At 53.9% G+C, this 27,389-nt stretch overlaps 1 protein-coding gene across 2 annotated transcripts in view; it reads left to right on the top strand.

The window, feature by feature from the left end:
- The window catches only part of Myh9 (myosin heavy chain 9), an 82,329-nt gene extending 55,725 nt beyond the window's left edge, over positions 1 to 26,604 (top strand). For both annotated transcript variants that reach the window (XM_051159900.1, XM_051159901.1), the window contains exons 12-41: positions 607 to 759; positions 1,537 to 1,710; positions 2,922 to 3,095; positions 4,700 to 4,814; positions 6,786 to 6,979; positions 7,100 to 7,221; positions 8,217 to 8,286; positions 10,205 to 10,365; positions 11,160 to 11,268; positions 12,297 to 12,428; positions 13,138 to 13,344; positions 13,835 to 13,972; positions 14,535 to 14,658; positions 15,173 to 15,344; positions 16,856 to 17,068; positions 17,561 to 17,705; positions 19,042 to 19,248; positions 19,421 to 19,525; positions 19,697 to 19,849; positions 20,018 to 20,266; positions 21,059 to 21,271; positions 21,362 to 21,574; positions 21,822 to 21,983; positions 22,815 to 22,943; positions 23,796 to 23,884; positions 23,964 to 24,087; positions 24,390 to 24,598; positions 25,075 to 25,183; positions 25,540 to 25,712; positions 26,410 to 26,604. In XM_051159900.1, coding sequence (XP_051015857.1) covers positions 607 to 759; positions 1,537 to 1,710; positions 2,922 to 3,095; positions 4,700 to 4,814; positions 6,786 to 6,979; positions 7,100 to 7,221; positions 8,217 to 8,286; positions 10,205 to 10,365; positions 11,160 to 11,268; positions 12,297 to 12,428; positions 13,138 to 13,344; positions 13,835 to 13,972; positions 14,535 to 14,658; positions 15,173 to 15,344; positions 16,856 to 17,068; positions 17,561 to 17,705; positions 19,042 to 19,248; positions 19,421 to 19,525; positions 19,697 to 19,849; positions 20,018 to 20,266; positions 21,059 to 21,271; positions 21,362 to 21,574; positions 21,822 to 21,983; positions 22,815 to 22,943; positions 23,796 to 23,884; positions 23,964 to 24,087; positions 24,390 to 24,598; positions 25,075 to 25,183; positions 25,540 to 25,712; positions 26,410 to 26,527 — 4,656 coding nt within the window. In that variant the 3' untranslated portion in view covers positions 26,528 to 26,604. The remainder of the gene's footprint in view (positions 1 to 606; positions 760 to 1,536; positions 1,711 to 2,921; positions 3,096 to 4,699; positions 4,815 to 6,785; positions 6,980 to 7,099; positions 7,222 to 8,216; positions 8,287 to 10,204; positions 10,366 to 11,159; positions 11,269 to 12,296; positions 12,429 to 13,137; positions 13,345 to 13,834; positions 13,973 to 14,534; positions 14,659 to 15,172; positions 15,345 to 16,855; positions 17,069 to 17,560; positions 17,706 to 19,041; positions 19,249 to 19,420; positions 19,526 to 19,696; positions 19,850 to 20,017; positions 20,267 to 21,058; positions 21,272 to 21,361; positions 21,575 to 21,821; positions 21,984 to 22,814; positions 22,944 to 23,795; positions 23,885 to 23,963; positions 24,088 to 24,389; positions 24,599 to 25,074; positions 25,184 to 25,539; positions 25,713 to 26,409) is intronic.
- The last annotated feature ends 785 nt before the right edge of the window (positions 26,605 to 27,389 follow it).

Raw genomic sequence — 27,389 nt, 5'->3', positions numbered from 1 at the left:
CAACTGTTCATGTTCGTAATAATTAAGGAGAAACCTTGATTTTTTTTCCCCCCAATTAGAAAATGCTATACAAACACTTTAGAAAATACAGCGAAGGCAGTAGAAGCAACAGTGTTTATTGTCTTAACCCATGAGGATTATTATTTCCTGCAGATTATTTTTTTTTTTCCTTTTAACTTAGTTTCAATTCTGGCTTTTTATTATGGAGCTTTCGAAACATGCAAAACAAGAGAACAATGGAGTGACCCGTTGTGCCTGTCCCGAGGCAGCTTCCGCAGATGGCCAGTCTTGGTCAGTCTTTACCCTCCTTCCCAGCCGCGTTATTTTGAAGCTGGTCTTGGGAACTTAGCACTTCTGTAAATGTTTTATGCCACTGCTCAGTTAACGAAGGTCTTTGCAAACATCTGGGTCCACCGTGCTGTGGGATATAGAGGCGTTCCAGCTGCTGTCATTGTACGGCATTGCAGTGAGATCCGTGTGACGCTTTCCCCATCCTCCGTGCCTAGGCTGTTTCTCTGGGGAAAGCCTTGCAGTGGAGTTATGGGGCAAGGACATGCAGCCTTCAGACTTTGCATCTGACCCAGTGCCCCTGGATGTTGTCCCTAGGCTGATTTTGCCATTGAGGCCTTGGCCAAGGCAACCTATGAGCGAATGTTCCGCTGGCTGGTGCTTCGCATCAACAAAGCACTGGACAAGACAAAGCGTCAGGGCGCCTCTTTCATCGGGATCCTGGACATCGCTGGCTTCGAGATCTTTGATGTAAGCTCTGGCCTTCACACCCCTTGGATGTCCCCTTGGCTTCTTCTTTGCCATCTCCTTGAGTCTTTTTTTTTTTTTTTTTTTTTTTTTTTTGTCATAGTTTCATAGCTGCTCATACTGGCAAATCTTTTTTGCGTTGGAACACTGTTGGTATGTGTGTTAAAGACTTTTAGAGTGGCGGGCCTTCCGAGTCAGGCTCTTGGAGACTTCATGAACAGATACCTGGTCACCTGTTCTCGAAGGCAAAATTCGCACCTTGAGGTCATGCATTGTGTCTGTCCGTGAAGGCTTTGCGACCTAGTAGGAGAGCTGGTGAGATCCTGCATTGCTGCCCACAGTGGTGTCAGCAGTAGATGCCAGGTGTTGCCACATCACAGTGGAGTCATAGGGATCTGAGGCTGTCACTTGTGTTCATCTGTGTGTCAGAGTTTTGGAGAGGAAGCCCACAGCTAACCCTTGCTCACGAGGAGCACAGGTGTATGGCCACATCCTGGTGTTTTGATTAACGTAGTCAGCAAAACACCGTTTCTTGCTAAGTCTCTTTATGATCTCATAACATCATCCCAAGCAGGGCTTTGTCAGCCTGCTGGAGAGCGCTGCTGCCCTCAGACGGCAAAGGTCTCCTGCTGTGGAGTAGGGCACATGGATGCCAGATCCTGGACGCTGCTTACAGGCAGTGCCTAGGGGTGTCCACAGCATCCCTTCCCTTTGCTCTCCTTCCCTGTGGCCTTGGGCCCTTGCAGGAGGGACCTCTCTGATGCCTCGTTCTCCCCGCAGCTGAACTCCTTCGAGCAACTGTGCATCAACTACACCAACGAGAAGCTGCAGCAGCTGTTCAACCACACCATGTTCATCCTGGAGCAGGAGGAGTACCAGCGCGAGGGCATCGAGTGGAACTTCATCGACTTTGGCCTCGACCTGCAGCCCTGCATCGACCTCATTGAGAAGCCGGTAAGAGCCAGGCTGGCCTGCCTGGATCTTCGCTCCTCTCTGCAGTGCCTGGTTGTGGGGCATCTAGTTCCTTCTCTTGTCAGTCTCGTCTGGAGAGCTCACAGCCTGGGAGGCCTCCCTCATCAAAGTCGCCTTGATCCAGTAGGGAGGTGACTGGGACCGAGCTTTCCATTTTCCTCAGGCCTAGCAGATGCTGGCCTGTCTGTCTTAAAGAAACTGCATGCTTCTGTGAAGTAGGATCCTCCCAGCCCCACCTGCTACAGCCCAGAACTGTGCAGCCATACACATAAAACCCAGCTTTTGTCTGCTCAGGACTGACACAGCCCCACAGCATTTATCCCATGGCCTTGACTGACGAGATGGCTGAGGCTAGAAGAAGCTTTCCTTCTCCATAAAGCAGGTCATATTTATAGCTTCTGCCAGGTGGAGCTTAGGGCACCTGGTTGGACTTTTGGGTTTTTGCACTGTACCAAAGCCTGACTTGTTTCCAACTCTGGGCCACCTCCTGAATGTGCTTGGACAATAGTTGTAGTATCTGGGCCATTGAGTCACACAGAAAATTGGATGACCAGAAAGCCCAGGAGAAAATCTGGTCACTGTTAGTGGCAGTGGGCCGAAGAACATGAAACACATACTTTGGTAATGCTGGCCTTTTGAGGGCTTTTGTTTTTTCTTTAATTTATAGTTCTCAGGAGCCCAACTGACTCCAAAGTGTCATACGCTCGCAGAGGTGTCTGAGTAACCTTCACCTAAGACTCCTGGGTCTCTGGGGCCTCTCCTCCTCAAGGAGCTGTCCTCGGCCTTTCATCTCATCATTAAACAGCAGTGTGGACACAGCTTGGGGGCTAGGGCTCAGGCGGAGGGTCCCTTAGTCCAGGGACAGTCACTTTGGCAGACCCCGCACACTCCAGAACCAGACACTTGCGGGTGGCAGTCCAGCTGTGCATCTTGTTAGCCTCACTGTGGCTTTGTTAGTGACTGCCACTGCTGCAGACCTGCTACAGTGCGTTATTTCTCAGCCAGAGCCCAGACTCCAGAAGTGTCTTGAAATAGCGTTCTTAACTCAAGTCCTTTCTCTAATGACACTATTTTTCCTCTTTGGAGAATGCCCCCTCCTCTGTGTAAGAAGCCTGAGCATTGCCTCACCCACCCTGGATTCTCCACGGTTGAGTATAACTCTACACCCTGCTCACCCGTGCCTCTTTCTCCAGGCGGGTCCCCCAGGCATCCTGGCCCTGCTGGATGAGGAGTGCTGGTTTCCTAAAGCCACCGACAAGAGCTTTGTGGAGAAGGTGGTTCAGGAGCAGGGCACCCACCCCAAGTTCCAGAAGCCCAAGCAGCTGAAGGATAAGGCTGATTTCTGCATCATCCACTATGCTGGCAAGGTGAGGCAGGAGCATAGAAGCAGGGCAGCTCTGGGGTGGAGGTGTGGCCCAAACAGCTTTGGTAATGGGCTGGTAGCAGTAGTAAGCCTGCACACAGGCCTAACTGTGGTCTTGGAAACTTGTAGAATATGTTTGGGGTGTCTAGACTGTGGCGTAATGTGTTTTAGGGGTGGAGGGCTGTGGCTATAATCTGGAGCTGAAATGAGACCCTGATACTTTATGAACTGAGCGGCTTTTGGTAAAGTGCTTTACTCTCTGAGCAGACAGGGATCAAATGAGCTCCTGTGGGTCAGTACTCCCAGGCAAGGTTTCTGTGCCCCTAGCAGCCCAGTTGTCTATTGTGGACACTGGCCTGTGCTTGCTGCAGTGTTGAACAGCACCCCTGGCTTCTCCTGCAAGAATTCTGGCTGTAGCACCCTCCCACAGTGTCTCCAGACATTATCAGTTGTGTTCTATTCCAGGGGGAAGGGAGTTGTCCCCGCCGTAGATAGCAGCCATTGTCATGAGGCTGCACAGCTGGTCTGTGGTAGAGCTGCGCTTGCTTGCCCCTTGGCTGGCATTCACCCTAGTCTGTGTGTTCCTGGGGCCTCAGCCTAACCTAGACTCTGCTGAGACTAAAGCTGCTCTTTGCAGTCTTCAGTACCAGCTGGGGCACATAGTCTGGATGGAGCTGGCACCTCTTCAGTGGTAACCTCAAGCCTTTCCCATGCTCTCCTGGCCTGTGTTGCCTGGCTGTGTGGTTCCTAAGGCTGCTGAAGCAACTCTCTTAAAACTCCCCAGAAAAATACAGTAAAATCCAAAGCACTGTTTACCCAGCTGCCCACGGAAGGCTTCCTGGCTTTATGTTCCCTCCCACCTCCCAGCAGTGCCCAACTACTAGCTCAGAGGCTCACAGGATGCTTCTCCTGCCCTCTGATGTGTCACATGGGAGGGGACACCCTGCCTGCCACCCAGGGTCTGAATGATGAAATTAGCTGGGCCATGTCTGTGCTCAGTGGTATTGCTCAGCACCTGCTCTGGATTGCCATCTCACAGCATGTATGTGCTGGTCTTAGGACAAAGGAAGCGCCACCCTGTTCCTCAGTGGCAGCCACTGCCATGTGGGCTAGAGAGAGGGAGGGAGGCAAAGATGCCTGCTGCTCTGCCTGTATTGTTCTGGGACCTTCTACAATGAAAGTAGAACTTGTATTATTGAGAATGTATTTGAAAGAGGTTAGAACAATAAACACAATTATAGAAAACGTGGGTGTTCCAAGAAGACAAGAAAAAGCACAAATAACTTGCCTTATGACTACAAAGAAATGTTAGTTAACAAGGAGTTTGTTCTGATGTCGGCATAAAGAGGATATTTGCTTAAGTTCTTACTACTTTAAAGGAGACAGTGTTCTAAGGCTAGCTGTGACACCATTTTCTCAGCTGTCCCTTGTTGGTCTTAATGGTCAGCTCCATTGACAACACCTCAGAGAACAGCTTGTCAATACCTTGTTGGCCTCTGTCACTTGCTTCTCGGGGATGGCAGCAGCAGGTCAGAGGGTGTCTGCACAAAGGGTCTGTGTGTCCCTGGCAGCAGTCAGGAGGGTCTGTCTGGTCTCTGCCTCTTGCAGGTGGATTATAAAGCGGACGAGTGGCTGATGAAGAACATGGACCCTCTGAACGACAACATCGCCACACTGCTTCACCAGTCCTCGGACAAGTTCGTCTCGGAGCTGTGGAAGGATGGTACGCCCTTTGCCCTCCACCCCTGCCTCCCGCGTGGCCCGTCCGAACCCAGCCATCATCCAGAGGCCCCTGACACCAGCCAGGTGTCTTTTGTCCTTTGTGACTCTCATAAGGAAGGCCTGTCTGAATTGAAAGGGACAGTTTCCCCTGACCGGCACCCTAGCCATCTCCTCCATGGCAGAGGCCCCTTGGGGCTTTGCTGGCTGTCTGGCCAGGAACCTCTCCCGTGTGGCCAATCCCCAGGCGGCCCCAACCTTGCCATATAGGTCCGCAGTCCCCAAGCATCTGTACATTTCTTCCTCTCCTTCTTGGTAGGCTGGTTGCTTTGAAGCTGTTCTTCTGTCTCTCATTCTCTCCCTCTCCTCTGCCTGGGTCTTGCTTTAACCTCTCTGTTGCAGAGATGCAGAGCACTCAGAGAGCCTATTTCTATCGCCGCTTTCCCATTCTCCACCTAGAATCAGGTGACCGGCTGCCCCGAGTGGGCTCCCTTGTGTGGCGTACCCAGGGCCGTGCACGTTCTCACCCCGTGGTTCCTCCTGCCTGGCTATGCCTGTTCCCTGTGCTGCCCTGGGCTCCTGCCTTAGTATGCCTGGTGCAGGCCTCTCTCCAATAGAAAGCCAGGCTTCTAAGGATGTTGGCATGACTTTCACATGTAGGGAGACCATGAAAAGGCTGCCATCCTCCTTAGAGCTCCCCCTAGAGGCCATGTCTTCTGCTTGGACAGCTGTGTCTTGCATGAGGGTCAGGTGCAGTGTGTGCTGCTCCGTGTCTAGCTGAGGGCAGCTATATGATCCTTCAACAGTTATCCAGAGAGCACTAGCCATGTCTGTCAGCAGCAGAGTCCATACAGGGACCAGCCGGCCATGGAGCCACATTCCCCTTCCTTTCTAGGATCCAAGTGTTTCCTCTAGCCTCTCACCTCCAGGCTTTGGTGGCCACCAAGGTCACATGGCTTGCAGCTCCACTGTGGCTTCCATTTTTAGCAAGTTTTGTTTTGCTTTGTTTTTAAACTATCCTCATGCAAAATAAGAGAGCTCTGGTCACATAGTAGAAACTGGTCTTTGCCACAGAGTGCATAACCTATTTCCAGTGACAGAAGCCTTCAGATTTAACCCTAGTCCTTGCGCAAAACTGATCCTTGTGGCTCTTCCTTGCTTTGGTTCGTTTTGTTTTGTTGTGGTTTTTTTGTTTTTTTGTTTTTTGTTTTTGTTACCTTGGAGAAAGCAGTTCACTGCACTGCTGCTGGGCCTGAACCATGCAGATAAGAGCCATGTCTTTTGGGGTTGATCTGAAGGATGAAGATCGCGGGCTGCACCCAAGTACCATATGATAGTGTGTAAATGTTGCAGGGAGACCCTTGGGAGTATTATGGGCCAGCACTGGTTTTCAGAACTGTTTCCAGTGCTACCGTGGGCTGCCCTGGGCCCTGCTGTACAGGTCTCTGCTGGGGAGGACTATATGTAATGAATCTTCTGATCCTGGCTATGATGCACTCACATATCTGGACATCCCACTGCTTGGTTCCTGTGGAGCAAAGGTCACTGTGGTGAACTCAAGATACTAGTTCTTTTGCAGCTGGGACCAGAGGAACCTACATGTGCTCTGAGCCAGGGTTAACACCTCCCCAGAGCCAGCCTCAGGGGATTGTTTCTATTCCAAACACATTACCAACTTCATTGCTTCTCCTTGGGAGGAGTGGCCTCCAGAGTTGGCTAGGGTAGGGGACATGAGCATAAGGTCAGGTCAGCTTTGACTGTGCACTAGAGACATGCCTTGGTACTTTGCTGTCGCCCCCTGTGCCTGTGTCTAGGTCAGGTGTGTCTTCCCCAGAGACCTTTGACTTCTCAGTCCCGAGCAGAAGGGTCTTGCAGCTCCTTACAGACCCTCCTCCTTGTCTTGGCGTCTGTCTCTCTTGTGCCCCGGGAACCTTCGGTGTGGCGCCGGCACTCACAAGCTTTATGTCCTTCACAGTGGATCGAATCATTGGCTTGGACCAGGTGGCCGGGATGTCTGAGACAGCCCTACCCGGTGCCTTCAAGACACGGAAGGGCATGTTCCGTACTGTGGGGCAGCTGTACAAGGAGCAGCTGGCCAAGCTCATGGCCACGCTGAGGAACACTAACCCCAACTTTGTCCGCTGTATCATTCCCAACCATGAGAAGAAGGTGAGGATGCTTGGCAGGGCGGGGCAGGATGCAGCTGACCCCCTAGCAGCAGTGTTCACCTGCCCTGTTCTTGTGACCCCGGTCACAGCAGTGAGACCACCTGCATGTTTTCCTCTCCAGGCTGGCAAGCTGGACCCACACTTGGTGCTGGACCAGCTGCGCTGCAATGGCGTCCTGGAGGGCATCCGCATCTGCCGCCAGGGCTTTCCCAACAGAGTGGTCTTCCAGGAGTTCCGGCAGAGGTGAGTCGGCCCTTTGGTTGGCCCAGGCTACATGTGGGGTGAGCCACAGGTGGTTGCTTCCTGAAGGACCCTTCAGCTGGGCTGTCACCATCTCTCAACTGTAGGGTCTGGCCTGCTCTCTGTGCACCCTTCCTTTGTGCCCTGTGGGGAGATGGTTCTTAGTACCACTGCCGTCTCCCCAACTTTTCTGTTAACTGTGACAAAATACCATGAGGGCAATGTAAAGCAGGAGAGGTTTACTTGGGGCTTACAGTTTCAGCGTAAGAGTCATCACCATCCCCGCCACGGCAGGGAAGCATGGCAGCAGGCAGGCCCCTACTGGACTTGGAAACTGGGAGCTCCCAGCAAACTTGAAATGGCACCAAGTCTTTAAGCTCTGAAAACCCATCCCCAGTGACACACTCCTCACAAGCCCGCACTTCCTAAGCTTCCCAAACAGGGCCACCAGCTGGGTGGTGAGAATCCAGCTGATATCCCATTCGGCCTAGCACAACCACTGTCGTGAGGAGAGTAGAAGGAACGGCCACATTCCCAGGGACGATGGTCGCTGGTGCTGTGACAAAGGGAGCAGCCAGACACTTGGCCACCGAGGGTCCTTATAGAATGGGGGTCGGGGTGGGGAGTGCTGCAGCTTCCTGCTGTTTAGTTCTGATTGTTGTCACGATGCAGCTATTTATCCCTTGGGCTGATCTGCGGTGCCCAGGGAACCTGTGAGCATGGCTGTCCTTGGGTCCCAGATGAGGACTGCAGTTAGCAGGGAGCAGAGCATAGCCCCGCAGCTTATTCCAGGGTCCGTTCTAAGCTCATCTCCTTTCAGACACTTAGCCAGAGAAGGAGCAGGGCATGACTGGGATGGGTTCCTTCTTTGGGAGACTCAGGGAGCAGCACTACTGCTACCTGCTACTCCAGAAGGGCGGCCTTCACTTTTGACTAAGCTCTAGTCCATGCAGCAGTGAATCATGGGTAGAAGAGCAGCTATTCTTTTCCTTCCTCAGGTATGAGATCCTCACACCTAACTCCATCCCAAAGGGCTTCATGGATGGGAAGCAGGCCTGTGTGCTCATGGTGAGTCCTGAGGCGGGAACCTTTGGCTGCTGGGTCACAGCTGTTCATGTGACAAGGGTCCCATAGCCATTTTGACCTGTGGATGTCTGTGCCATGTGGTCTCTGCCGTGCCCTGAGGGTGGTGAGGGATATGCTGGAACCAGGGCAATCAAGTACTAGGCCATAGGAGGTTGGATTCTGACAGGAGTTGGTCTGTTCTATTCGGGGAACATTCTGTTGCTTTCTTGGCCTTTTTCCTCTGGCGTTTGTGCTCAGTGTGCTCAGCTCAACAGCCAGGATGGGTCCTGGGTCGACCCAACATCTGGAATTTGTGCCTTTGGACTTTTCCTTCCTACACTCCCCTGCCCTGGTGTGATGTGCAGTGCCCACTCTGGATTTTGGTTTCATGACCAGTGGTCCCAGTGGCCCATAGCCACACTTGGGGTTCAGCCCAGCCTGGACCCTTTGCTGTATTTCTTATGCTTCTTCTTATTCCCAGCCTGGCCTTTGTGAGTAGCTGCTGCTTGCTGCCTCAGAAGAGCCATGGAGGTGGGGCTGCTGGCACAAGGAATTGGAAGAGAAACAAATCTCAGCACTTCCCGAGTACAGAAGGCTTAGGGGCTGTGGTTTGGGGATTAAGATGGGGAAGGAAGTGGGGCAGGGGGACGCTGCCTGCTGTTCAGATGCTTGCCAGCCAGTAGGGGGCAGGGTAGGGCTGGGGGATGTCTCCCTGGGGTTTGGATTACCTCTTCTCCAGGGCCCTTAGCCACTCTCTTGTGGGGTGGGCTATGTTCCTCCTCCAGGGACCAGAGTTCTCTCTCTCTGTCTTCAGGGAAGATGGATATGACTATTCCTTGCTCTCATCACACTCTAAGAGAGCTAGGGGCAGGCACGGGACAGGCCCACCCCCATCCCTTGTTTTCTGACTTTATACCAGGAGTTTTTGACACACTAACAAGGTTATTTAGGAACAGGTGTCTCCCAGAACCAACACAGAATACTCATTGACAATGCCAGTGGGAGCTAATTCTAAATCCCTCCAAGACAGACAGGCAGGCAGGCAGGCAGGCAAGCTGACTGACTGGTACACGTATCTACCTGTGTTAGTTGACCGAAGGCAACTTCAGGGAGAGGCGGTTGTTCTGACTCTTGTTTTGAGGGTGGAGTCCATCACGAGGGAGGAAAAAATGTGGTGGGAAGACACAACATGTGCACTAGGCAGGAGAAATGAGTGGCACCTGCTGCTTCCTCCTTTCTCCCCTTTTCCTCAGGACCCCAGTCTGTGGGGTGGTGTTACCTGTACCATCCTCAGGTGAACTCTGGGAACACCCTCACACAGACACCCAGAGCTGAGTCTCCTGGGTGATTTCAAACCCAGTCAGTTGGCAGCAGAGAGCACCCTACCTACCATGTAGGCTTTCTAAGGAGCGGGGCTGCCTGGCTGGAGCTATTCAAACTTGTCATGTTGACTAAAGCTGTCCTGGTGCTCACTGGGTGCTTTGGCACTGTGCTGAGTGCTTCTGGCCTTGCTTTGGGCAGTGCCCACAGCCCTGCCAGTTGTGGGAAATGGTCTCAGAGAGGGTACAGGCGAGGGTCTCCAGGTGTTATTGGGACTTGAGGCCCAGGAGGGCCCTTGCTTTGACCTTGGTGCCGTGAACTTTAGCTGCTTCACAGTGGAGGGCGTCCTGTGGAGTGTTTGTGGGTGTGACTTCAGGGTGCAGGGGTAGGAGATAGACGAAGTCTCAGAGGAGGCCCCTGTTTCTTTGACAGTCTGCCCCATGCCATTTCTGCTCTCAGTGTCCCTGTGTCCCGTGTTCTCGGGTCCTGAGGCAGAAGGCTCCTAGAGGAGGTGCAGCCACTTTGGGAAGGCTGGGCTGAGGCAGGTCCTGGCCATTCCTCCCAGTGTACAGAGTGGCACAGTCTGCTTTTCTCCTTCTAGATCAAAGCCTTGGAGCTTGACAGCAACTTGTACCGCATTGGCCAGAGCAAAGTGTTCTTCCGGGCAGGAGTGTTAGCCCACCTGGAGGAGGAGCGGGACTTGAAGATCACTGACGTCATCATTGGCTTCCAGGCCTGCTGCCGGGGCTACCTGGCCAGGAAGTAAGTTGCAGGGACCTGTCTGGGGATGGGCCCTAAGCTCTTGCTGCCTGTTTGCTTCCTGAGTCTCTCCTGTCAATGGGTAGAAATGGCTGTTATGAAGTTTAGAGAGATGTGTGGGAGTCAGCCAACAGCTTAGATTTGTCCCAAGATTACTTATTGTAATCCTCACTTTTCACCCCGTGGGCAAGGATGCCCTGGCCTGTCAATGCCTGTCTTCATGGAGTTCTATGCTCCACAGAGGCATCCTGTGCTCAGAGTTCCCCTGCTGCAGGGTGGCAGGCAAAATAGCAGCATCCTGGTCCCCGAGTCTCTGCTCATGCTTCAGGGCATGTCCCGGAATGAGCTCTGAAGACAAGCATGAGTTTGTGGTGCACGGAGAAGTGGAGTTCTCCCACGCATACCTCTCTACCCACCTTTGCAGCACATTTGCTGCTGACACTGTGCACCACCAGCAGCTCAGGCAGGGAGGCAGCAGAGGCGAATAGCCTAAGCCCACGCCCCCTGTGCACAGATGGAAATCTTGGCCAAGGTCACAGATAGATTTGTACTGAGCAGGGTCTGTCACTGCTTTTTTTTTTTTTTTTTTTTAAAAACTGCCCTTTATGTTTATGAGTGCCTCAGTGGAGGGCAGTGGCTGAATGACCCGAGCCCTTCTCATCCAGTGTGTGTGCAGTGACTCGTGAGCCAGGGTTGCTGGTGTGTGTGCATCGTGCATGTGTGTGGCGTGTGTGCATGCATGCGTGCATGCATGAATTTCCTGCTCCTGAGTTGCTGACTGTTCCCTTCACCTGTAGGGCCTTTGCCAAGAGGCAGCAGCAGCTGACTGCCATGAAGGTCCTACAGAGGAACTGCGCTGCCTACCTCAGGCTGCGCAACTGGCAGTGGTGGAGGCTCTTCACCAAGGTGGGTCTCCAGGAGCAACTCAGCCCCCTCCTCTTCATGTAGGGCTTGTTGCCTTTCTATAGCAGTGTGAGCCTAACCTGGTCCTGTCCAGAGTGTGTGCCAGCAGCACCAGTTGTTTGCTGTGGATGGCAATGCCTGGCCTGGGACTTAGCAGCATTTGTAGGTAAGGGCCTGTCACACCTGGCCCCGTGTGAGAGACACTAGCCTTTTGAGGTGCCCCATAGCAGCTAGCTGCTCAGACGTTCTACTTCCATCCTCAGTCTTTAAAAGTGCCTTTGCAAGGCGGACGTGGTGGCGTGCGCCTTCATCTCAGCCCTCAGGAGGCAGAGGCAGGTGGACCTCTGTGTCTGCATAGTTAGGACAGCTAGGACTACACAGAAATCCTGTCTCCAAAAAAAAGTTCCTGTGCAACTTGTCCTGGCTCCTTTAGCTTGTAATGTATAGCATATGTTAAATACAGAAAGCATCAGGAAGAACATAAAACTTCACTCATAGGCTTCACCCTGAGCCAACGCCATGATGTTTCAGTATTTATTTTCACTCACAATAAATCTCAGTTATGTAAACTGTATGCATTCTTACATAGCTAAGCTTTGACTTGTGTACATAGTCTTGTATTTTTCACTTTTTATTTAAAATTCCTATCAGGACCAGCTTTTTGGAACCATTCCCTAGAGGATAGATGGAGCTGTGTATCAGTCCTGAATCTTGGCATTATAAACAATGCTGCCATGAGCATCTTTATGCACATTAAAGATGGTTTCCCTGCAATGTAATTAAGTGGGTCAGAGGTCTGTGGCGTGTTGCACCACACCGACCTCTAGGAAGATTGTACATGCTTGGGGCCCGCAGTCCCCAAGATAGCACCACACCAACCTCTAGAAAGGTTGTACACTTGGGCCTGCACTCCCCAACATAGCAGGTCTGGTTGCTGCTCATCTCTAGAACTTGCATTCCAGAGGTGAGGGAACTTCTAGGGTTGGGCAGCCCCCAGCTGCCTTCACTCTTGCCTCTGTCTTCTCTTCCAGGTCAAGCCCCTGCTAAACTCAAAGCGTTATGAGGATGAGCTGTTAACCAAGGAGGAGGAACTGGTGAAGGTTCGAGAGAAGCATCTGGCTGCAGAGAACAGGCTGACAGAGATGGAGACTCTGCAGTCCCAGGTGGGTGTCAGAGGTTCCACCCATCAATCTCAGTTACTCTCAGTGCTGCCCCCTACTGGCCTGCAGCCTGCAGACTGGTTTCAGCTTAGAAAACACTTTGCAGTCCAATGGGAGAGCAGAGTGGAGTGGAGAGCGCAGAAGTGCTGGTTTAGGCTCCCAGCTTGCCATATAACCAACCCTTCAGCCCGCTTTCTGGGAATCCGAAGCGCTTAGGGGATGGTAAAGGATGGTAGGGGCTGCATGGGCGCACGAGCACTTCTGCGTGGAAGCTGTTCTCGTCCGTGTTCTAGGAGGCCGGGAGCCTGAGCCCTAAGCACCCACCCTGGATGTGCTTTCTGTTGCTGTGACAGTGTACCTAAGATGAATAACCTGGAAAGGGGTGAAGAGATTTGGCCTGTGGTCTCTGGCCCCTATCAAGGCAGAACGCCATGACGGAGAGAGTGTGGTGGAGCAGAGTCGCTCACGCCTTTGTCCCAAGGAAGCATAGAGAAAGAAGGGTCCAGGGCCTCAGTATCCCCTCCAAGATGTGTGTGCGTCACCCCCCCTCCCCCCTTCTTGCTTGAACTAGGTCTCTGCTTCTGAAGTTTCCAGCTGCTAACAGTGACATCAACCGGCAATCAAGCCTATAGTGTCTGTCTCGGGGAGATTTCCCTTCAGGACTACCAGGGAGCTGCAGGGGACTTACAGCCTTTGCATGTGTTCCTTGCAGCTAATGGCAGAGAAGATGCAGCTTCAGGAGCAGCTGCAGGCAGAAACAGAGCTGTGTGCGGAGGCTGAGGAGCTTCGGGCCCGCCTGACCTCAAAGAAGCAGGAGCTGGAGGAGATCTGTCACGACCTGGAGGCCAGGGTGGAGGAGGAGGAGGAGCGCTGCCAGCACCTGCAGGCAGAGAAGAGGAAGATGCAGCAGAACATCCAGGTACCACCTGCAGCTCTGGCTCCTGCACCTGCCGGCCAGGGCGGGGCACCAGGGCTGTGTCGCCAGCTATGGGCAACCAGTGGCACAAGGCAGGCACAAAGATTCAGTTGTCACTTTGTCCACTTGGGCAACTCTGAGGAGGCTTCCTGTCTGCAATGGTCACTCACAACATCCAAGTCTCACGTCTCACATCTCACATGAGTGCCACACAGTTGAACACTGAGGTCATTGAGCTTCTCTCTGTGGTCCTTGCCCCGTCAGCCTTAACATGGCTCTCTTTGTGGCATGCTGGCTCAAGCAGCCCTGGGAACAGTGTGATGCTGTTAGTCGTGTGCCCCGGTTCACATACAGGTTCCCGGACTAGGGGCCAGTCGCGCGCGCGCGTGTGTGTGTCTGTATGTGTGTGTGTGTGTGTGTGTGTGTGTGTGTGTGTGTGTGTGTGTGTGAGAGAGAGAGTCACATGCCCTTCTCACATCGCCTCTCCCTTTAGGAACTTGAGGAGCAGCTGGAGGAGGAGGAAAGCGCGCGGCAGAAGCTGCAGCTTGAGAAGGTGACCACCGAGGCCAAGCTGAAGAAACTGGAGGAGGACCAGATCATCATGGAGGACCAGAACTGCAAACTGGCCAAGGTGGGGCCTGGTGTTCCATGCAGTCACGGGGAGGGCCGGTCAGAGCTGGCCAGGACATGCCTGCCCGTGGACATGCAGTGGCGTGGCTCTGCTCAGCAGTGAGCTGCTTCTCCTAGGTACCCAAGGCCTGTGGGCACCAGCACCACGTACCAAGGGGTTTCTCATGAATGAGGAGGCTGGGGGAAAGGCTTGCCGTTTCTCCTTGGTAAAGCTCTTTACCAGCTTTTGGGAGTAAGGAAACACCATGTGGCAGCCTCTTAGAGAGGTAGGGGCAGGACCTCTTGTCCCGTCCCTAAACTGGTTGACATGCAGAAGTCTTTCTTACCTGAGCCCAGGGAGGTCTTGGACGCCTCGATTTTTAGTGTCTAAGGATGTAAATTTACCCAAATGTCTCAGGTCAGCTAGTGACTTATCAGCCATCTCTTTGGTTTGGTAAATCCTCATGAACTTGGCCAGGTGTTTAAAGCCTTCTACCCCTTGACTCACACATTTCTGGTCGAGTCCTTTGGAAGAGCTAAGGTGTGAGCCCACGATGACCGCTGATACCTTCCTCCACCTTCAGGAGAAGAAGCTGCTGGAAGACAGAGTAGCCGAGTTCACTACTAACCTCATGGAAGAGGAGGAGAAGTCCAAGAGCCTGGCCAAGCTCAAGAACAAACACGAGGCGATGATCACCGACCTGGAAGGTGAGGCATGCTCGCTGGCCAAGAGAGTCCCAGCCACCTGGAGTGCGGAGCCGTACACGGCTCACAGGCACGCTGGGCTCAGCCCAGGGCTAGGTCATTGCCGTAAGATGGGGCCATTGGGCTTCAGGGGACAGTATCTGGTTCTCCTGGGAGTATAGCTGCAGACGCATTGCGGCATGGCAGGACGGTTGCCTGTGTGAGAAGTGATGAGCAGGAAGGTTTGATATGGCATATGTCGGGCACAGCTATTTCAGAAGCTGTTGAACTCTTGACAGCTGAGAAGGGAAGAAGGAAGGGAAGCAAAGTCCAGGTGCTGTGTTGCTGTGAGAACACAGAGGTCTTGGTAGCTTGGGGTCTGCTTCATCTCAGAGTTAGGTGTGGGCATGTCCACGCACACCTTTAACTGTCTGTGTGTCCTACAAGTGCACAGTGTTTGGTGTTATACAAGTAGCTAAGAGCAAGCAGACAGGCTGTGGCCACTGAGGCCCCTGCCCCCTCCTGCCGTCCTCGGCAGAGCGCCTCCGCAGGGAGGAGAAGCAGCGGCAGGAGCTGGAGAAGACCCGCCGCAAGCTGGAGGGAGACTCCACCGACCTCAGCGACCAGATCGCCGAGCTCCAGGCGCAGATCGCGGAACTCAAGATGCAGCTGGCCAAGAAGGAGGAGGAGTTACAGGCCGCCTTGGCCAGGTGAGGCCCTGCTACTGGCTGCTATCACTTGTGCAGTGCCTTCCCGCCCCACTCCTAGTGCTGCAGTGAGCCATGAGCCTGCTCTCTGCTTCTGTCTTGGCCCATGGCAAGATGCTTCTGACCCACAAGCAGTGTGGTCCAGGGTGTTTAATCCTCAAACAAGCCACCCACAGCCCGTTCTCTGTCCCCTGCTCTTTCCTTCTTTGTTCATTTTGTGGCTATAGGCATACATTCAAAATACTTTTCCCTTTTTAATATTTTGATTTACTTTATTTGTTGGGGAGATGGGAGGCACAGGCATTATTTGTTATGGTGCACATGTGGAGGTCAGAGGACATTTTGCCTAAGTCAGTGACCTTCCATTATGTGGGTCTCAGGGATTGAACTCAGTCATCAGGGTTGGTTGCAAGCCTGCTGAGCCATACTACCCTGTATACATTTCTTTGTAAAATTATTTTTTCTTTTTAAATAGCAACTTTAAATTTACAGCAAGATTGACCAGAAGGTTGAGATTTCTCATACATGCTCTGCTCCCATATGTGCAGCTCCTCTCTCCCTCCCTCCCTCCCTCCCTCCCTCCTTCTGCCATGTCTGTGGTACAGTGGTTTCAGCTGGTGACTTTAACAGCTCTTAATCATGTAAATTTATATAGCACACCCACATTTGTACTTATAGTCATCATGACCTATGTTTTATTTCTTTGTATATTTTCAGTAAATGTTTGAATTTTTTTATAGTTAAGGCAGTCTTCACCGCCCCCCCCCCCCCCCCCTTTCTTTCTTTTTTCTGTGTCCTTGACTGTTCTGGAACTTAACTCTGTAGACCAGGCTGGCCTCAAACTCACAGAGCTCCATCTGCCTCTGCCTCCTGAGTACTGAGATTTAAGGTGTGCACCACCACCACCTGTCTAAATCTTTTATTTGTTTGTTTTTTTGCTTTTTTTTTTTCTCAAGACAGGGTTTCTCTGTGTAGCCTTGGCTGTCCTATCCCAGGCTGGCCTTGAACTCATAGCAGTCCATCTACCCCTGCCTCCCAAATGGTGGGATTACAGGCATACATTACTGTGCCTCGCTATTTAAGGCAATCTTAATTTAGAAAATGAAGTGATTTTGTTGTCCAATTCTTAATTGGTATTTCTCTTTAATATATATTTTTAACGTGTGTGTGTGTGTGTGTGTGTGTGTGTGTGTGTGTGTGTGTGTGTGTCCCCTTGGGGTCCAGAAGAAGGCATCAGATCCTCTCGAGCAAGAGTTACAGGCAGTTGTGAGCTCCTTTGTGGTTGCTGGGAATTGAACTCAGGATCTGGAGGAGCAGCCAGTGCTCTTAACCGTTGAACCATCTCTCCAGCTCTTAAACACCCTGGTGGCTGAGCTCTGCTGAGGTTGATCCTCAGGCCATGGCTGTGACTGCCAGCTGCCGCTTTGGCTGCACCTTCCCAAGGCTCTTCCACACATTTCTGTTCCTTGCTGCTGAGAGCGGCCTCATACTGATGTCACTGACCTCCCTGGCAGAGTGGAGGAAGAAGCTGCCCAGAAGAATATGGCCCTGAAGAAGATCCGAGAACTGGAAGCTCAGATTTCTGAGCTCCAGGAAGACCTGGAATCTGAGCGAGCCTCCAGGAATAAAGCTGAGAAGCAGAAACGGGATCTCGGAGAAGAGCTGGAGGCACTGAAGACGGAGCTGGAGGACACGCTGGATTCCACAGCTGCCCAGCAGGAGCTGAGGTAGGCCGCTTGGCGGGTTGACGTGCTGAAGCTGGGAGGCCTGTACACACATGGTGGTTGGCCTGCCTTTGCATGAACCAGGGAGTGTGTATGCTCCACCGAGTAGAAGCCCCGTCAAAGAACCTGGTGAGACAGGGTAGACCCTAGTGCTGAAAAGGCACAAGTCTCTGCTTGTGCATGCTAGGTTGGACCTGAGGTTAAGGAGGGAGGCCAGTGGTAGGGAATCCTGGGAGTCTGGGTGTGGTGGCTCACACTTGTAATCCAGCACTTGGGAGATGGAGGCACAAGTGTCAGGAGTTCAAGTCCCTCCTGGCTACACAGAGAGTGCAAGGCCAGCATGGACTACATGAGAACTTGTCTTTAAAAACAATGAGGGAGGGCCTATATGAAGTGATTCTGTCCCTTTCAGGCCTCTGCAGTCAGAGATGAGCCAAGGGACAGGATCACCCCTAGGGCTGCTCGGTCTCCACTCTGAGCGTGTTTTCTGTCCAGGTCAAAACGTGAACAGGAAGTGAGCCTCCTGAAGAAGACTCTCGAGGATGAGGCCAGGACCCATGATGCCCAGATCCAGGAGATGAGGCAGAAGCACTCGCAGGCCGTGGAGGAGCTGGCTGAGCAGCTGGAGCAGACTAAGCGGGTATGGGAACTCTGGGAAAGGTAGCTTGTGTCTGGGGAGGGCACCAATGGGCCTTTTGCATCTAAACCACTGCAGAGGAGAGCGGTGCAGTGTCAGGCTGCCTTTGACCCATAGACCCAGCTTTGTCAGAAGGCCTGGGCAGATAAGTGTCTCTATGCCTCAGTTTCCCTGCCAGTAAAGGAGGATGGTGGCTGCTCTGTCTTGTGATGATCTAAGGGTGGATTAATCATACTACAAAGCGTCTAGATGATTGATGCTTTATCAGTGAAATGTTTTTATCTGTAACCCCCTACCTGACCAGAATGCTCAAGGGACAGCATGAACCCTGAACCTACAGAGCCTCAGTGGTCTCTTCTGACTTGGAGGCCCTTTCTTACACACTCGTGGCAAATACTTAGCTGGTGTCTTACTTGGAAACCCTGGTGTTGTCCATCCAGGCAGTTGATAGCTGGCGGCTCCTTCCAGAGAACTGTTGCGCCTCTTTGGCTTCCAGCTCCTGACACTATTGGTTAGAGTTTCTTCCGGTGGCAGTCTAGAATATTCAGAAGCATACCTCCTCCAGCACTGTGAGGTCCATTCTCCAGTGTTCTTACTCCATGGCTTTGTACTCTCTTAGGGCGCTGATCCCCTGACCTTGTCAAGCCCGCTCAGTGCTGTGTGGACAGGCACTGTTGCATCTGCATTATAAGCTGTGCTCTCCTGGCTTTGTTTTGTTTTGGGTTTTGGGTTTTCTAGACAGGGCTTCTCTGTGTAGCTTTGGCTGGCCTCCAGTTCACATCGATAGACCTGTCTCTGCCTCCCAAGTGCTGGGATTAAAGGCATGCATCACCGTCCCCAGCTCCGTTTGCTTTTTGAGATAGGGTTTCACTATGTATGTAACCTTGGCTGGTCTAGAACTCACTATGTAGTCCAGGCTGGCCTTGGGCTCACGTAGGTCCTCCTGCCTCTGCCTCCTGGGTGCTGGGGTTGGAGGCGCACGCCGCTCACCGGACACCTTCATAGTTTTTAGAAAGGTGTCGTCTTATTGCTTTGAACATCAGATTTCAAGTTTAGGAACTGGTTTTCCTTGTATTATGAATTTTGCTAAAATCCCTAGAGATCGCCCATGAAACTTCGTATACTAGAATATTCCATCCATTCAGAGAGGGAAAGCGTGGCAGTGTTCTGTCACCCACCCTTACGGATATGAGAATAGGTGCAGCCTAGGCTTTCCTTTTCCAGGGCTCTTGAGTCAGAGGCAGCCATCTTTGGACCTAGCATCCCCGCGTCTTCAGCGACTTTAGAAAGTCCAGGCACATCCCAGACCCTGGATGCTCATTCTTTGCCTCCTTCCCAGGTAAAAGCCACCCTTGAGAAGGCCAAACAGAGCCTGGAGAATGAGCGAGGAGAGCTGGCCAATGAGGTGAAGGCCTTGCTGCAGGGCAAGGGCGACTCAGAGCACAAGCGCAAGAAGGTGGAGGCCCAGCTGCAGGAGCTGCAGGTCAAGTTCAGCGAGGGAGAGCGTGTGCGCACCGAGCTGGCTGACAAGGTCACCAAGCTGCAGGTGAGGCTGCTGCCGGACCCTGGGCCTGGGCGTGGACCCTCCTCACCTGCCACCCCCTAAGTGTGCTTCCTCATACTGGCTCCTCAGCCAGGCCCGCGCGGTTCCGCTCAGGAGTAATCCAGCTTCGCCAGAACCGTTCTGGGCACTCATCGCCCATCTCCTCCGTATGCAGGTTGAACTGGATAGTGTGACCGGTCTCCTTAACCAGTCGGACAGCAAGTCCAGCAAGCTTACGAAGGACTTCTCTGCGCTGGAGTCCCAGCTTCAGGACACGCAGGTGAGGACGGTGTCAGGAGCCAGAAGTCCCAAGAGCCTTGGCTGCCACACCTGTGCCTCTTGGTTGCAGACACACCTGATGACACATCCTCTTCTCACCGGGCTGGTGGGGTGTTCGGGGCTGTGGCCCTGCACCTCCTGAGCAGCCCCCTGTCCTCTGTCCTCTGAATAGGAGCTGCTGCAGGAGGAAAACCGGCAGAAGCTGAGCCTGAGCACCAAGCTCAAGCAGATGGAGGATGAGAAGAACTCCTTCAGAGAGCAGCTGGAGGAGGAGGAGGAGGCCAAGCGCAACCTGGAGAAGCAGATCGCCACCCTCCATGCCCAGGTACGGTGCCCTCTCCCTTCTGGGAAGACAGAAGTGATGGAGGCGGATCCAAAACTGGGTTAGATCCTGGTTCCCCCTTTGGAGCGCAGCAGGCTTGTCTCCTCAGTTGTCCTGGAGAACGATGTGTCCAGACTGGGTGCGTTTGCTTAACTTCCCTGTCGTGCCCAGGTGACAGACATGAAGAAGAAGATGGAAGACGGGGTAGGGTGCCTGGAGACCGCAGAGGAGGCGAAGCGGAGGCTCCAGAAGGACCTGGAAGGCCTGAGCCAGCGGCATGAGGAGAAGGTGGCTGCCTACGACAAGCTGGAGAAGACCAAGACACGGCTGCAGCAGGAGCTGGACGACCTGCTGGTGGACCTCGACCACCAGCGCCAGAGCGTCTCCAGCCTGGAAAAGAAGCAGAAGAAGTTTGACCAGGTGTGGCTTCCCTTCCACCTCCTTATGTCTTCTCTTCTATGGAGGAGTGCGGTGGGCTCACCCAGGCCTCCCTTTGCATCGTGGTGAGGGGCCGAGGAAGTAACCAGGAAAGGGTTTAGGGCAGGTTTTAGACTGTAGTCGGTCCTCGTTCCACCATAGAGATGCAGACACTGTGTCCAGATGGAGTGACCGAAGCATCAGGGTCAACACACGATAGACAAACCGTGCTGCCATGTTTGGAACCTTGTATATATTTTACCCTCAGTTATTTGGACTGTGTGCATGCATCAAGACTTTGCCACGTTCAGGGTGGGTGGTGACAACACCCACTCCCCAACCCCTGTGCCTCTCCTCTCTTCCAAGGGCCACCAGCTAACATAAATGAGGGGCTGCAGGGATGAGTCAGCTATTAAGAACAGTTACTGCTCTTCTAGAGGACCCTAGTTCAATTCCTAGGACCCAAGCCAGACAGCTCACAACTGCCTGTAACTGTAACTCTATGGAATCCAACGCACTCTGCTGGCCTGTATTGGCACATGCACATATATGTGTGTACGTGTGTGTACACACGCATGTGCATATAGACACACACAGATGAAAATAAGTCTTTAAAAATCTTAGCAGTGAAGGTCCAAGGACAGTGCTAGAGGAATTCTTGTCTTTTTTCTGCCGGGCACCCTGGGAGCCAGCTAGTTCCTGGGTAGCAGCCTGGGGCCTGTTTTGTCATGGGTCTGGCCTGTAGGACCCCAGTGGTCTTAAGTCTCCGCCTCACACTAAGACCTCTTTCCCCAGCTCCTAGCAGAGGAGAAGACCATCTCTGCCAAGTACGCAGAGGAGCGTGACAGAGCTGAGGCTGAGGCTCGTGAGAAGGAGACGAAGGCACTGTCGTTGGCCCGGGCGCTCGAGGAGGCCATGGAGCAGAAGGCAGAGCTAGAACGCCTCAACAAACAGTTCCGCACAGAGATGGAGGACCTCATGAGCTCCAAGGATGACGTGGGCAAGAGTGTGAGTCTGGGCTCAGGAGAGGCAGGGTGTGTGTGGCCTGAGTTCAGGGCCCTTTGCTGTCGCCCTGTAACTAACTCGGCTCTCTGGTAGGTCCATGAGCTGGAGAAGTCCAAGAGGGCCTTGGAGCAGCAGGTAGAGGAGATGAAGACCCAGCTGGAGGAGCTGGAGGATGAGCTCCAGGCCACTGAGGACGCCAAGCTCCGCCTGGAGGTGAACCTGCAGGCTATGAAGGCCCAATTTGAGCGGGACCTGCAGGGCCGGGATGAACAGAGTGAGGAGAAGAAGAAGCAGCTGGTCAGACAGGTGTGTGTGGCCTCCCCACTTCGGCAATCACCAGAGACTGCCTTCTGCCTCCCTGCATGATACCTAGGCCTGGGAGGGACTTCTGGACTCATTTCTCAGCTGTCTGTCTCAGGGCTCAGTGACTTTGTGCTTTGTCCCTGGTGGCCCCACGGATAACCCAGAACTAGCCTGAGCTTGGCCGTGCTCAGCACTTGGCAGTGAGCTCTTAAGCATGAGCCCCGCCTCCTGAGCCACTGGTGTTCCTCAGGTACGCGAGATGGAGGCAGAGCTGGAGGATGAGAGGAAACAGCGCTCCATGGCCATGGCAGCACGCAAGAAACTAGAGATGGATCTGAAGGATCTGGAGGCACACATCGACACAGCCAACAAGAACCGGGAGGAGGCCATTAAACAGCTGCGGAAGCTCCAGGTGAGGCAGGCAGGGCTGGCAGAGGCTGAGTCAGGGCCTGTCTGACAAGAGGGGACTGAGCATGTTAAACAGGGAGAGGACAGCTGGACAGGCACAGAGTCAGGGATGGTGCTCACTTAAGCGCAGGCTTCTAGAAGAAACCGGGTGCCGACAGTGTTGGGTGTCAGACTGTCTAAGCTAATGGTTCTGAGAAGTGGCTCAGAGTGTGGGGATTGTCACTCACTAGTGATTAAAGACTAATATTGGATAAAAAGAGCTCTGGGTGGCTGGCCCATCATGCCCAGTTTGTTAGCAGTAAGATTCAGTATTCTGTGGGCCAGGTTGTGAGGTGTAGAGCATCATCTTGTTGATGGTATTCATAAGAGCCGCATGTAACAGGAGCCCACTCTGCCTCTGAGAGTGCCATTGTGAGATTTGTCTGCAGAAGAAAAAGGGCTGGTTACGGAGCCTCTTCAGAATGGGAACAGAGGGGACCAGGTTTTCTGCCTTGTTGTTGCCTAACCTGCCAGGAAACAGACTTACCTGGTCACTGACCACGTCACGGCTGCCACTGGATGGTGTTACTGGCATCACTTTCAAGTCAACTAGAAGTTTTAGAAAGAAAGGCACAGCTTATACTGTATCCAGGGGTGTGTGCTGTCACAAGACACTTGTAAGTCCAGACAGGAAGACATAGTTGCAGAGCCACTTTGGTTAGTTTCTGCCCCTTTAGAGAAAGGATGGTTAAAATTAAGCTAGGCTTAGAGCAGGTCCCTTTTGGGGATGAGATCACTGAGGCATAGAGGGCCTGAGCACAAAGTAGGTGGAGATGCCAACCTGTCCCTCACACAGGCCCAGATGAAAGACTGCATGCGGGAGCTGGATGACACGCGCGCCTCCCGTGAGGAGATCCTGGCGCAGGCCAAGGAGAATGAGAAGAAGCTCAAGAGCATGGAGGCTGAGATGATGCAGCTGCAGGAGGTGGGCCAGCTGTCAGGGCTCGGGCCTTCCTGTCAGCGGGGTCAGCAGTGAGGGCAAGGCAGTTATAGATGGGTCCCTCTAGCGTGTCACCCTTAAGCTGCACACCGTGGCATGGTGCAGTGTGGATGTTCATGCTTGTACGCGTCTGTAATTGGAGACCAATGAGATTCGGCCCTCAGGAACCTGGCACAGACATGTGACTGTCGCGTCCCCAGTCCATTTCATGAACTGACATGGTGTTGGTTATGTGTTTCTATCGATTGTTCCCAGCAAGGAGGGGCCTTAGTGCCCCTGGGCTGCTGTTGGTTACACAGGAAGCATGCGGTGCGCAGGGTGGGGTGGGGTAGTGTGTCTAGGTCTGGTGGACTTGCCACAGAGGCCGTCACTGCTCAGCCGGACCCTCTGCTTTTCCCTTCTGCTGGGTCTAGAGTGGCTCCCTCCATTTCCAGCATCATGTGTGGTGCTGCTCTGCTGCCCTTGGTGGGCACAGAATCCCCGACTCCAGCCTGGACTCAGGCCTGCTTCGTAAGCCTTCTCAGTGTCTGTCTGAGCATGTGCGGAGGGACCATCACTGCAGGCCTGTTCGCACAGCCCTCCCTGTTAGGCCTGGGTGTTTCCTGTTTACAGCCCTGGCTCCTGGCTTGACTCCAAGTACTTAGGCACAGGGGTTTAGTAAACACATAGCTGAGTACACCCCAGGGTGGAGCTGACCTCGTGAGCTAGAGTCCCTGGGAACGGGCTTTATGGAGGAGCAGAGGAATGTGCTAAGAGACCAGAGAGGATATGTGTGGGCTGCTGCCATTAGAGGCTGTGTTGGTCCCAGTGGGTCATGTTTTGGGGTCCTTGTGGCAGGAACTGGCAGCTGCAGAGCGGGCGAAGCGCCAGGCCCAACAGGAACGGGACGAGCTGGCCGACGAGATCGCCAACAGCAGTGGCAAAGGGTGAGCCAGAGGGAGGAAGCACGGGGTGCTGGAGGACCTCCCCGCTGTACGAGCACTCACCTCTCCGGGTCCTCCCCAGGGCCCTAGCACTGGAGGAGAAGCGGCGACTGGAGGCCCGCATCGCCCAGCTGGAGGAGGAGCTGGAGGAGGAGCAGGGCAACACGGAGCTGATCAACGACCGGCTGAAGAAGGCCAACCTGCAGGTGAGCACCGGGACAGTGGCCGGCCTGCACACCAGGCTCTCTGTCTGCACCTGTGCTCCCTGTGGTGCAGCAGGCCACGGCCGGCCGAAATATGGGTGCCTGCTGCTCTCTGATTGCTTCTGACCCTATGTAGGCCTGTGCCTTTAAGATTAGGTTTCAGGAAGTTTCTGGGTCCTCTTCATGGGCAGATCCCTTCCCGAGAGTGTTGGGCTGTTTGCTGGTCCTAGTGTATGAGAAGGCCCTGCATGCTCCTGCATCTGGGATCCAGCCTTGCTTGAGGTCACTGTACTCCCTTCCTGCAGATCGACCAAATCAACACCGACCTGAACCTGGAGCGCAGCCACGCGCAGAAGAACGAGAACATGCGGCAGCAGCTAGAGCGCCAAAACAAAGAGCTCAAGGCCAAGCTGCAGGAAATGGAGAGCGCTGTCAAGTCCAAATACAAGGCCTCCATCGCCGCCTTGGAGGCCAAGATTGCACAGCTGGAGGAACAACTGGACAACGAGACCAAGTAGGTACCCACCCGGCCGAGGGCACGATGGTGGTCCTTCTGTGGACTCAGGCTGGGTCAGGAGCCAGGTCCGTCTTCCAGGCCCAACAAGCCATCTTTATTTGCTCTGTGAAATATGTGGAGCTTGAGTCGAGACCCATAGCTCACACCCAGAACCCGGGGGCTCTGTGAGCTGTTTCTAGTGAGAGATTCTGTCTAGTTGTCTTTGCGCTCAGCAGAACTGATGCTTGGAGGTCATGGGATCTTTCTGGGTCCCAAGCCTTAGTTTCTCCATAGACAGGCTTCGTCAGTGGTCTCACGGGCCAGCCCAGGTCCCATCCTGAGACCACAGCTACTGGGTGTCCAGAAAAGACTTAGCATCTCAGTCCCCAGGCCTCTGTGTGACCCCAGGAAGTCGAGGTTCCAGTTGCCATCTTGGTGGCTGTGCTATCTGGTGGAGAGTGTCCCCCTTCAGCCACCATTTCTGTCCTACCCAGGGAGCGCCAGGCAGCCTCCAAGCAGGTCCGCCGGACCGAGAAGAGGCTGAAGGACGTGCTGCTGCAAGTGGAGGACGAGCGGAGGAACGCGGAGCAGTTCAAGGACCAGGTCTGTACGCGGGCAGAGCCTCGCTTTTGGGTGGACCAGGTCTGTACGCGGGCAGAGCCTCGCTTCTGGGTGGACCAGGTCTGTACGCGGGCAGAGCCTCGCTTCTGGGTGGACCAGGTCTGTACGCGGGCAGAGCCTCGCTTTTGGGTGGACCAGGTCTGTACGCGGGCAGAGCCTCGCTTCTGGGTGGACCAGGTCTGTACGCGGGCAGAGCCTCGCTTCTGGGTGGGCCAGGTCTGTATGCGGGCAGAGCCTCGCTTCTGGGTGGACCAGGTCTGTACGCGGGCAGAGCCTCGCTTCTGGGTGGGCTGCGCTGTCAGAGCCGCTCAGCAGCGCCCCTGGCCACCTGTCTGCAGGCCGACAAGGCGTCCACCCGCCTGAAGCAGCTTAAGCGACAGCTCGAGGAGGCTGAAGAGGAGGCCCAGCGGGCCAACGCCTCACGCCGGAAGCTGCAGCGGGAGCTGGAGGATGCCACAGAGACAGCCGATGCCATGAACCGAGAGGTCAGCTCCCTGAAGAACAAATTAAGGTGAGCCAGCCTACCGTCCTCGCACCTTATTCTTCTTCTCAGGCTAGTTCTGAATGCATGTCAAAAAGTCCTTTCCTTCTAGAGCCAGTGTGCAAGGTGGTGTGTTTAAGTGTGTGAAGTGACAGAAGCCTAGGGGCACCCTCGTGTGCCCTTTCAGGGTCTCCTTGCCTCGGGCTTAGCCAGGCTCTTGAGTGAACTGCAGATTCTTGGCAGTTCATTCCCAGCCTTTTTTAATAGTCCGAGTTGCAACTCCATGCCTGATGGGGCGTCTCCGTACTGGGCCTTTTGAATTGGCTGCTGGAGGCCTCTTGGCCTGAGTGTGCTCCTAGGAGATGTCCAAGAGAGAGTGCTGGGGTCACTATGCAGCATGAAGGAAAGCTAGGCTGGGTCCACCTATTTCTTTTAGTTTTGTTGTGCTGGGACAGAACTTGGGGTCCCACATGTGTTAGACTGGGGAGCCACTTGGAATTCACCCCACCTGTTCAAGAGGCTTGAGCACAAGCACCTGGTGCAGAAGGCAGCTCCACCTCTCCACTCGCCCGCCCTCTGCTGGTGATCTATAGTAAAGACACCTGGCAGGTAGAGGCTTGTCATGGCTCTCATGGCTCTCTTCCCCTGGCAGGGGTCATCCCTGGCCTCCTTCCTCTAAAGACCCCTCCTTAGCTGGCCCTCACTGACCCTCTGCCTCTGCCCACAGGCGTGGGGACCTGCCGTTTGTCATGACCCGCCGGATTGTCCGGAAAGGCACTGGCGACTGCTCAGATGAGGAGGTTGACGGCAAAGCGGACGGGGCCGAGGCTAAGGCAGCTGAATAGAAGCTTTTGCTGCTGCTCAAGACTGGATGGACAGATGGCTCCACCTCCCCTCCCTAGCCCTCCACACCCTTGCCTCGAGACTGCTCCCTCCTCCCAGGCCTCACTGAGGGCATTGGTTTCCTCTGCTGTAGCCCTTTCGGTCCTCCATCCCCTTCGAGAATCTGATACCAAAGAGTCCAGGCTGGCTCCCCCGGAAGACCCGCAAGGTCATGCCCCACGTGCTGAAGGCCCAGGTGGTGGGCAAGGGCGGGTGGCCATGGGAGTGAGCACAGGAGTTTTCTATGAATCTATTTTTTCTTCAGATAAAGATTTTGATAGCTCAGGCCCTCTAGAAGTGTTGTTACCTTCCCCCAACCTTTGCTGCCAGCTCCTCCCCACTCCCTTCTCTGCTGTTGGCAATCACACATGGTGACCTCATGCCTGCCCTATGGCCCCCTTCCCCAGGCCCTTCCTGGTCCAGAAGGAGCAGTATATGGCTTACATGCCTCTGCTGGGTATAGAACATGGGGCACTCTGGGAATTCCCCCTACTCCCTTATGGGTATCACTGGTGCCTCTGCTCCTTCTGTAAAATGTCTCAGTGCAGTGCCCCTCCCCTGCCGACGGCAGACTGTCCTGGCACTGGGGCAAACCAGACAGGGCATCAGGGCCACTCTGGAAAGGCCCACAGCCTCCCGTGGCCTCTCCCAACACTCTAGGGGACCAAATATATTTAATGGTTAAGGGACTTGCAGGCCTGGTAGCCAGAATATCCAAGGGCTGGGCCCCACTGTGCGCTCTTGTGCCTCTCCTAGGACTGGGGCCACGGGTGGCTGAGCTGCGCCGCCTACTCCCCAGCTTCAGATCTGCCTTCTACGTGGATG

The sequence above is a fragment of the Acomys russatus genome, chromosome 17, assembly GCF_903995435.1.
Source record: "Acomys russatus chromosome 17, mAcoRus1.1, whole genome shotgun sequence".
NCBI lineage: Eukaryota > Metazoa > Chordata > Mammalia > Rodentia > Muridae > Acomys > Acomys russatus.
The sequence above is the reverse complement of the archived record's forward strand: the minus strand, read 5'-3'. Positions and strand labels throughout refer to the sequence as shown.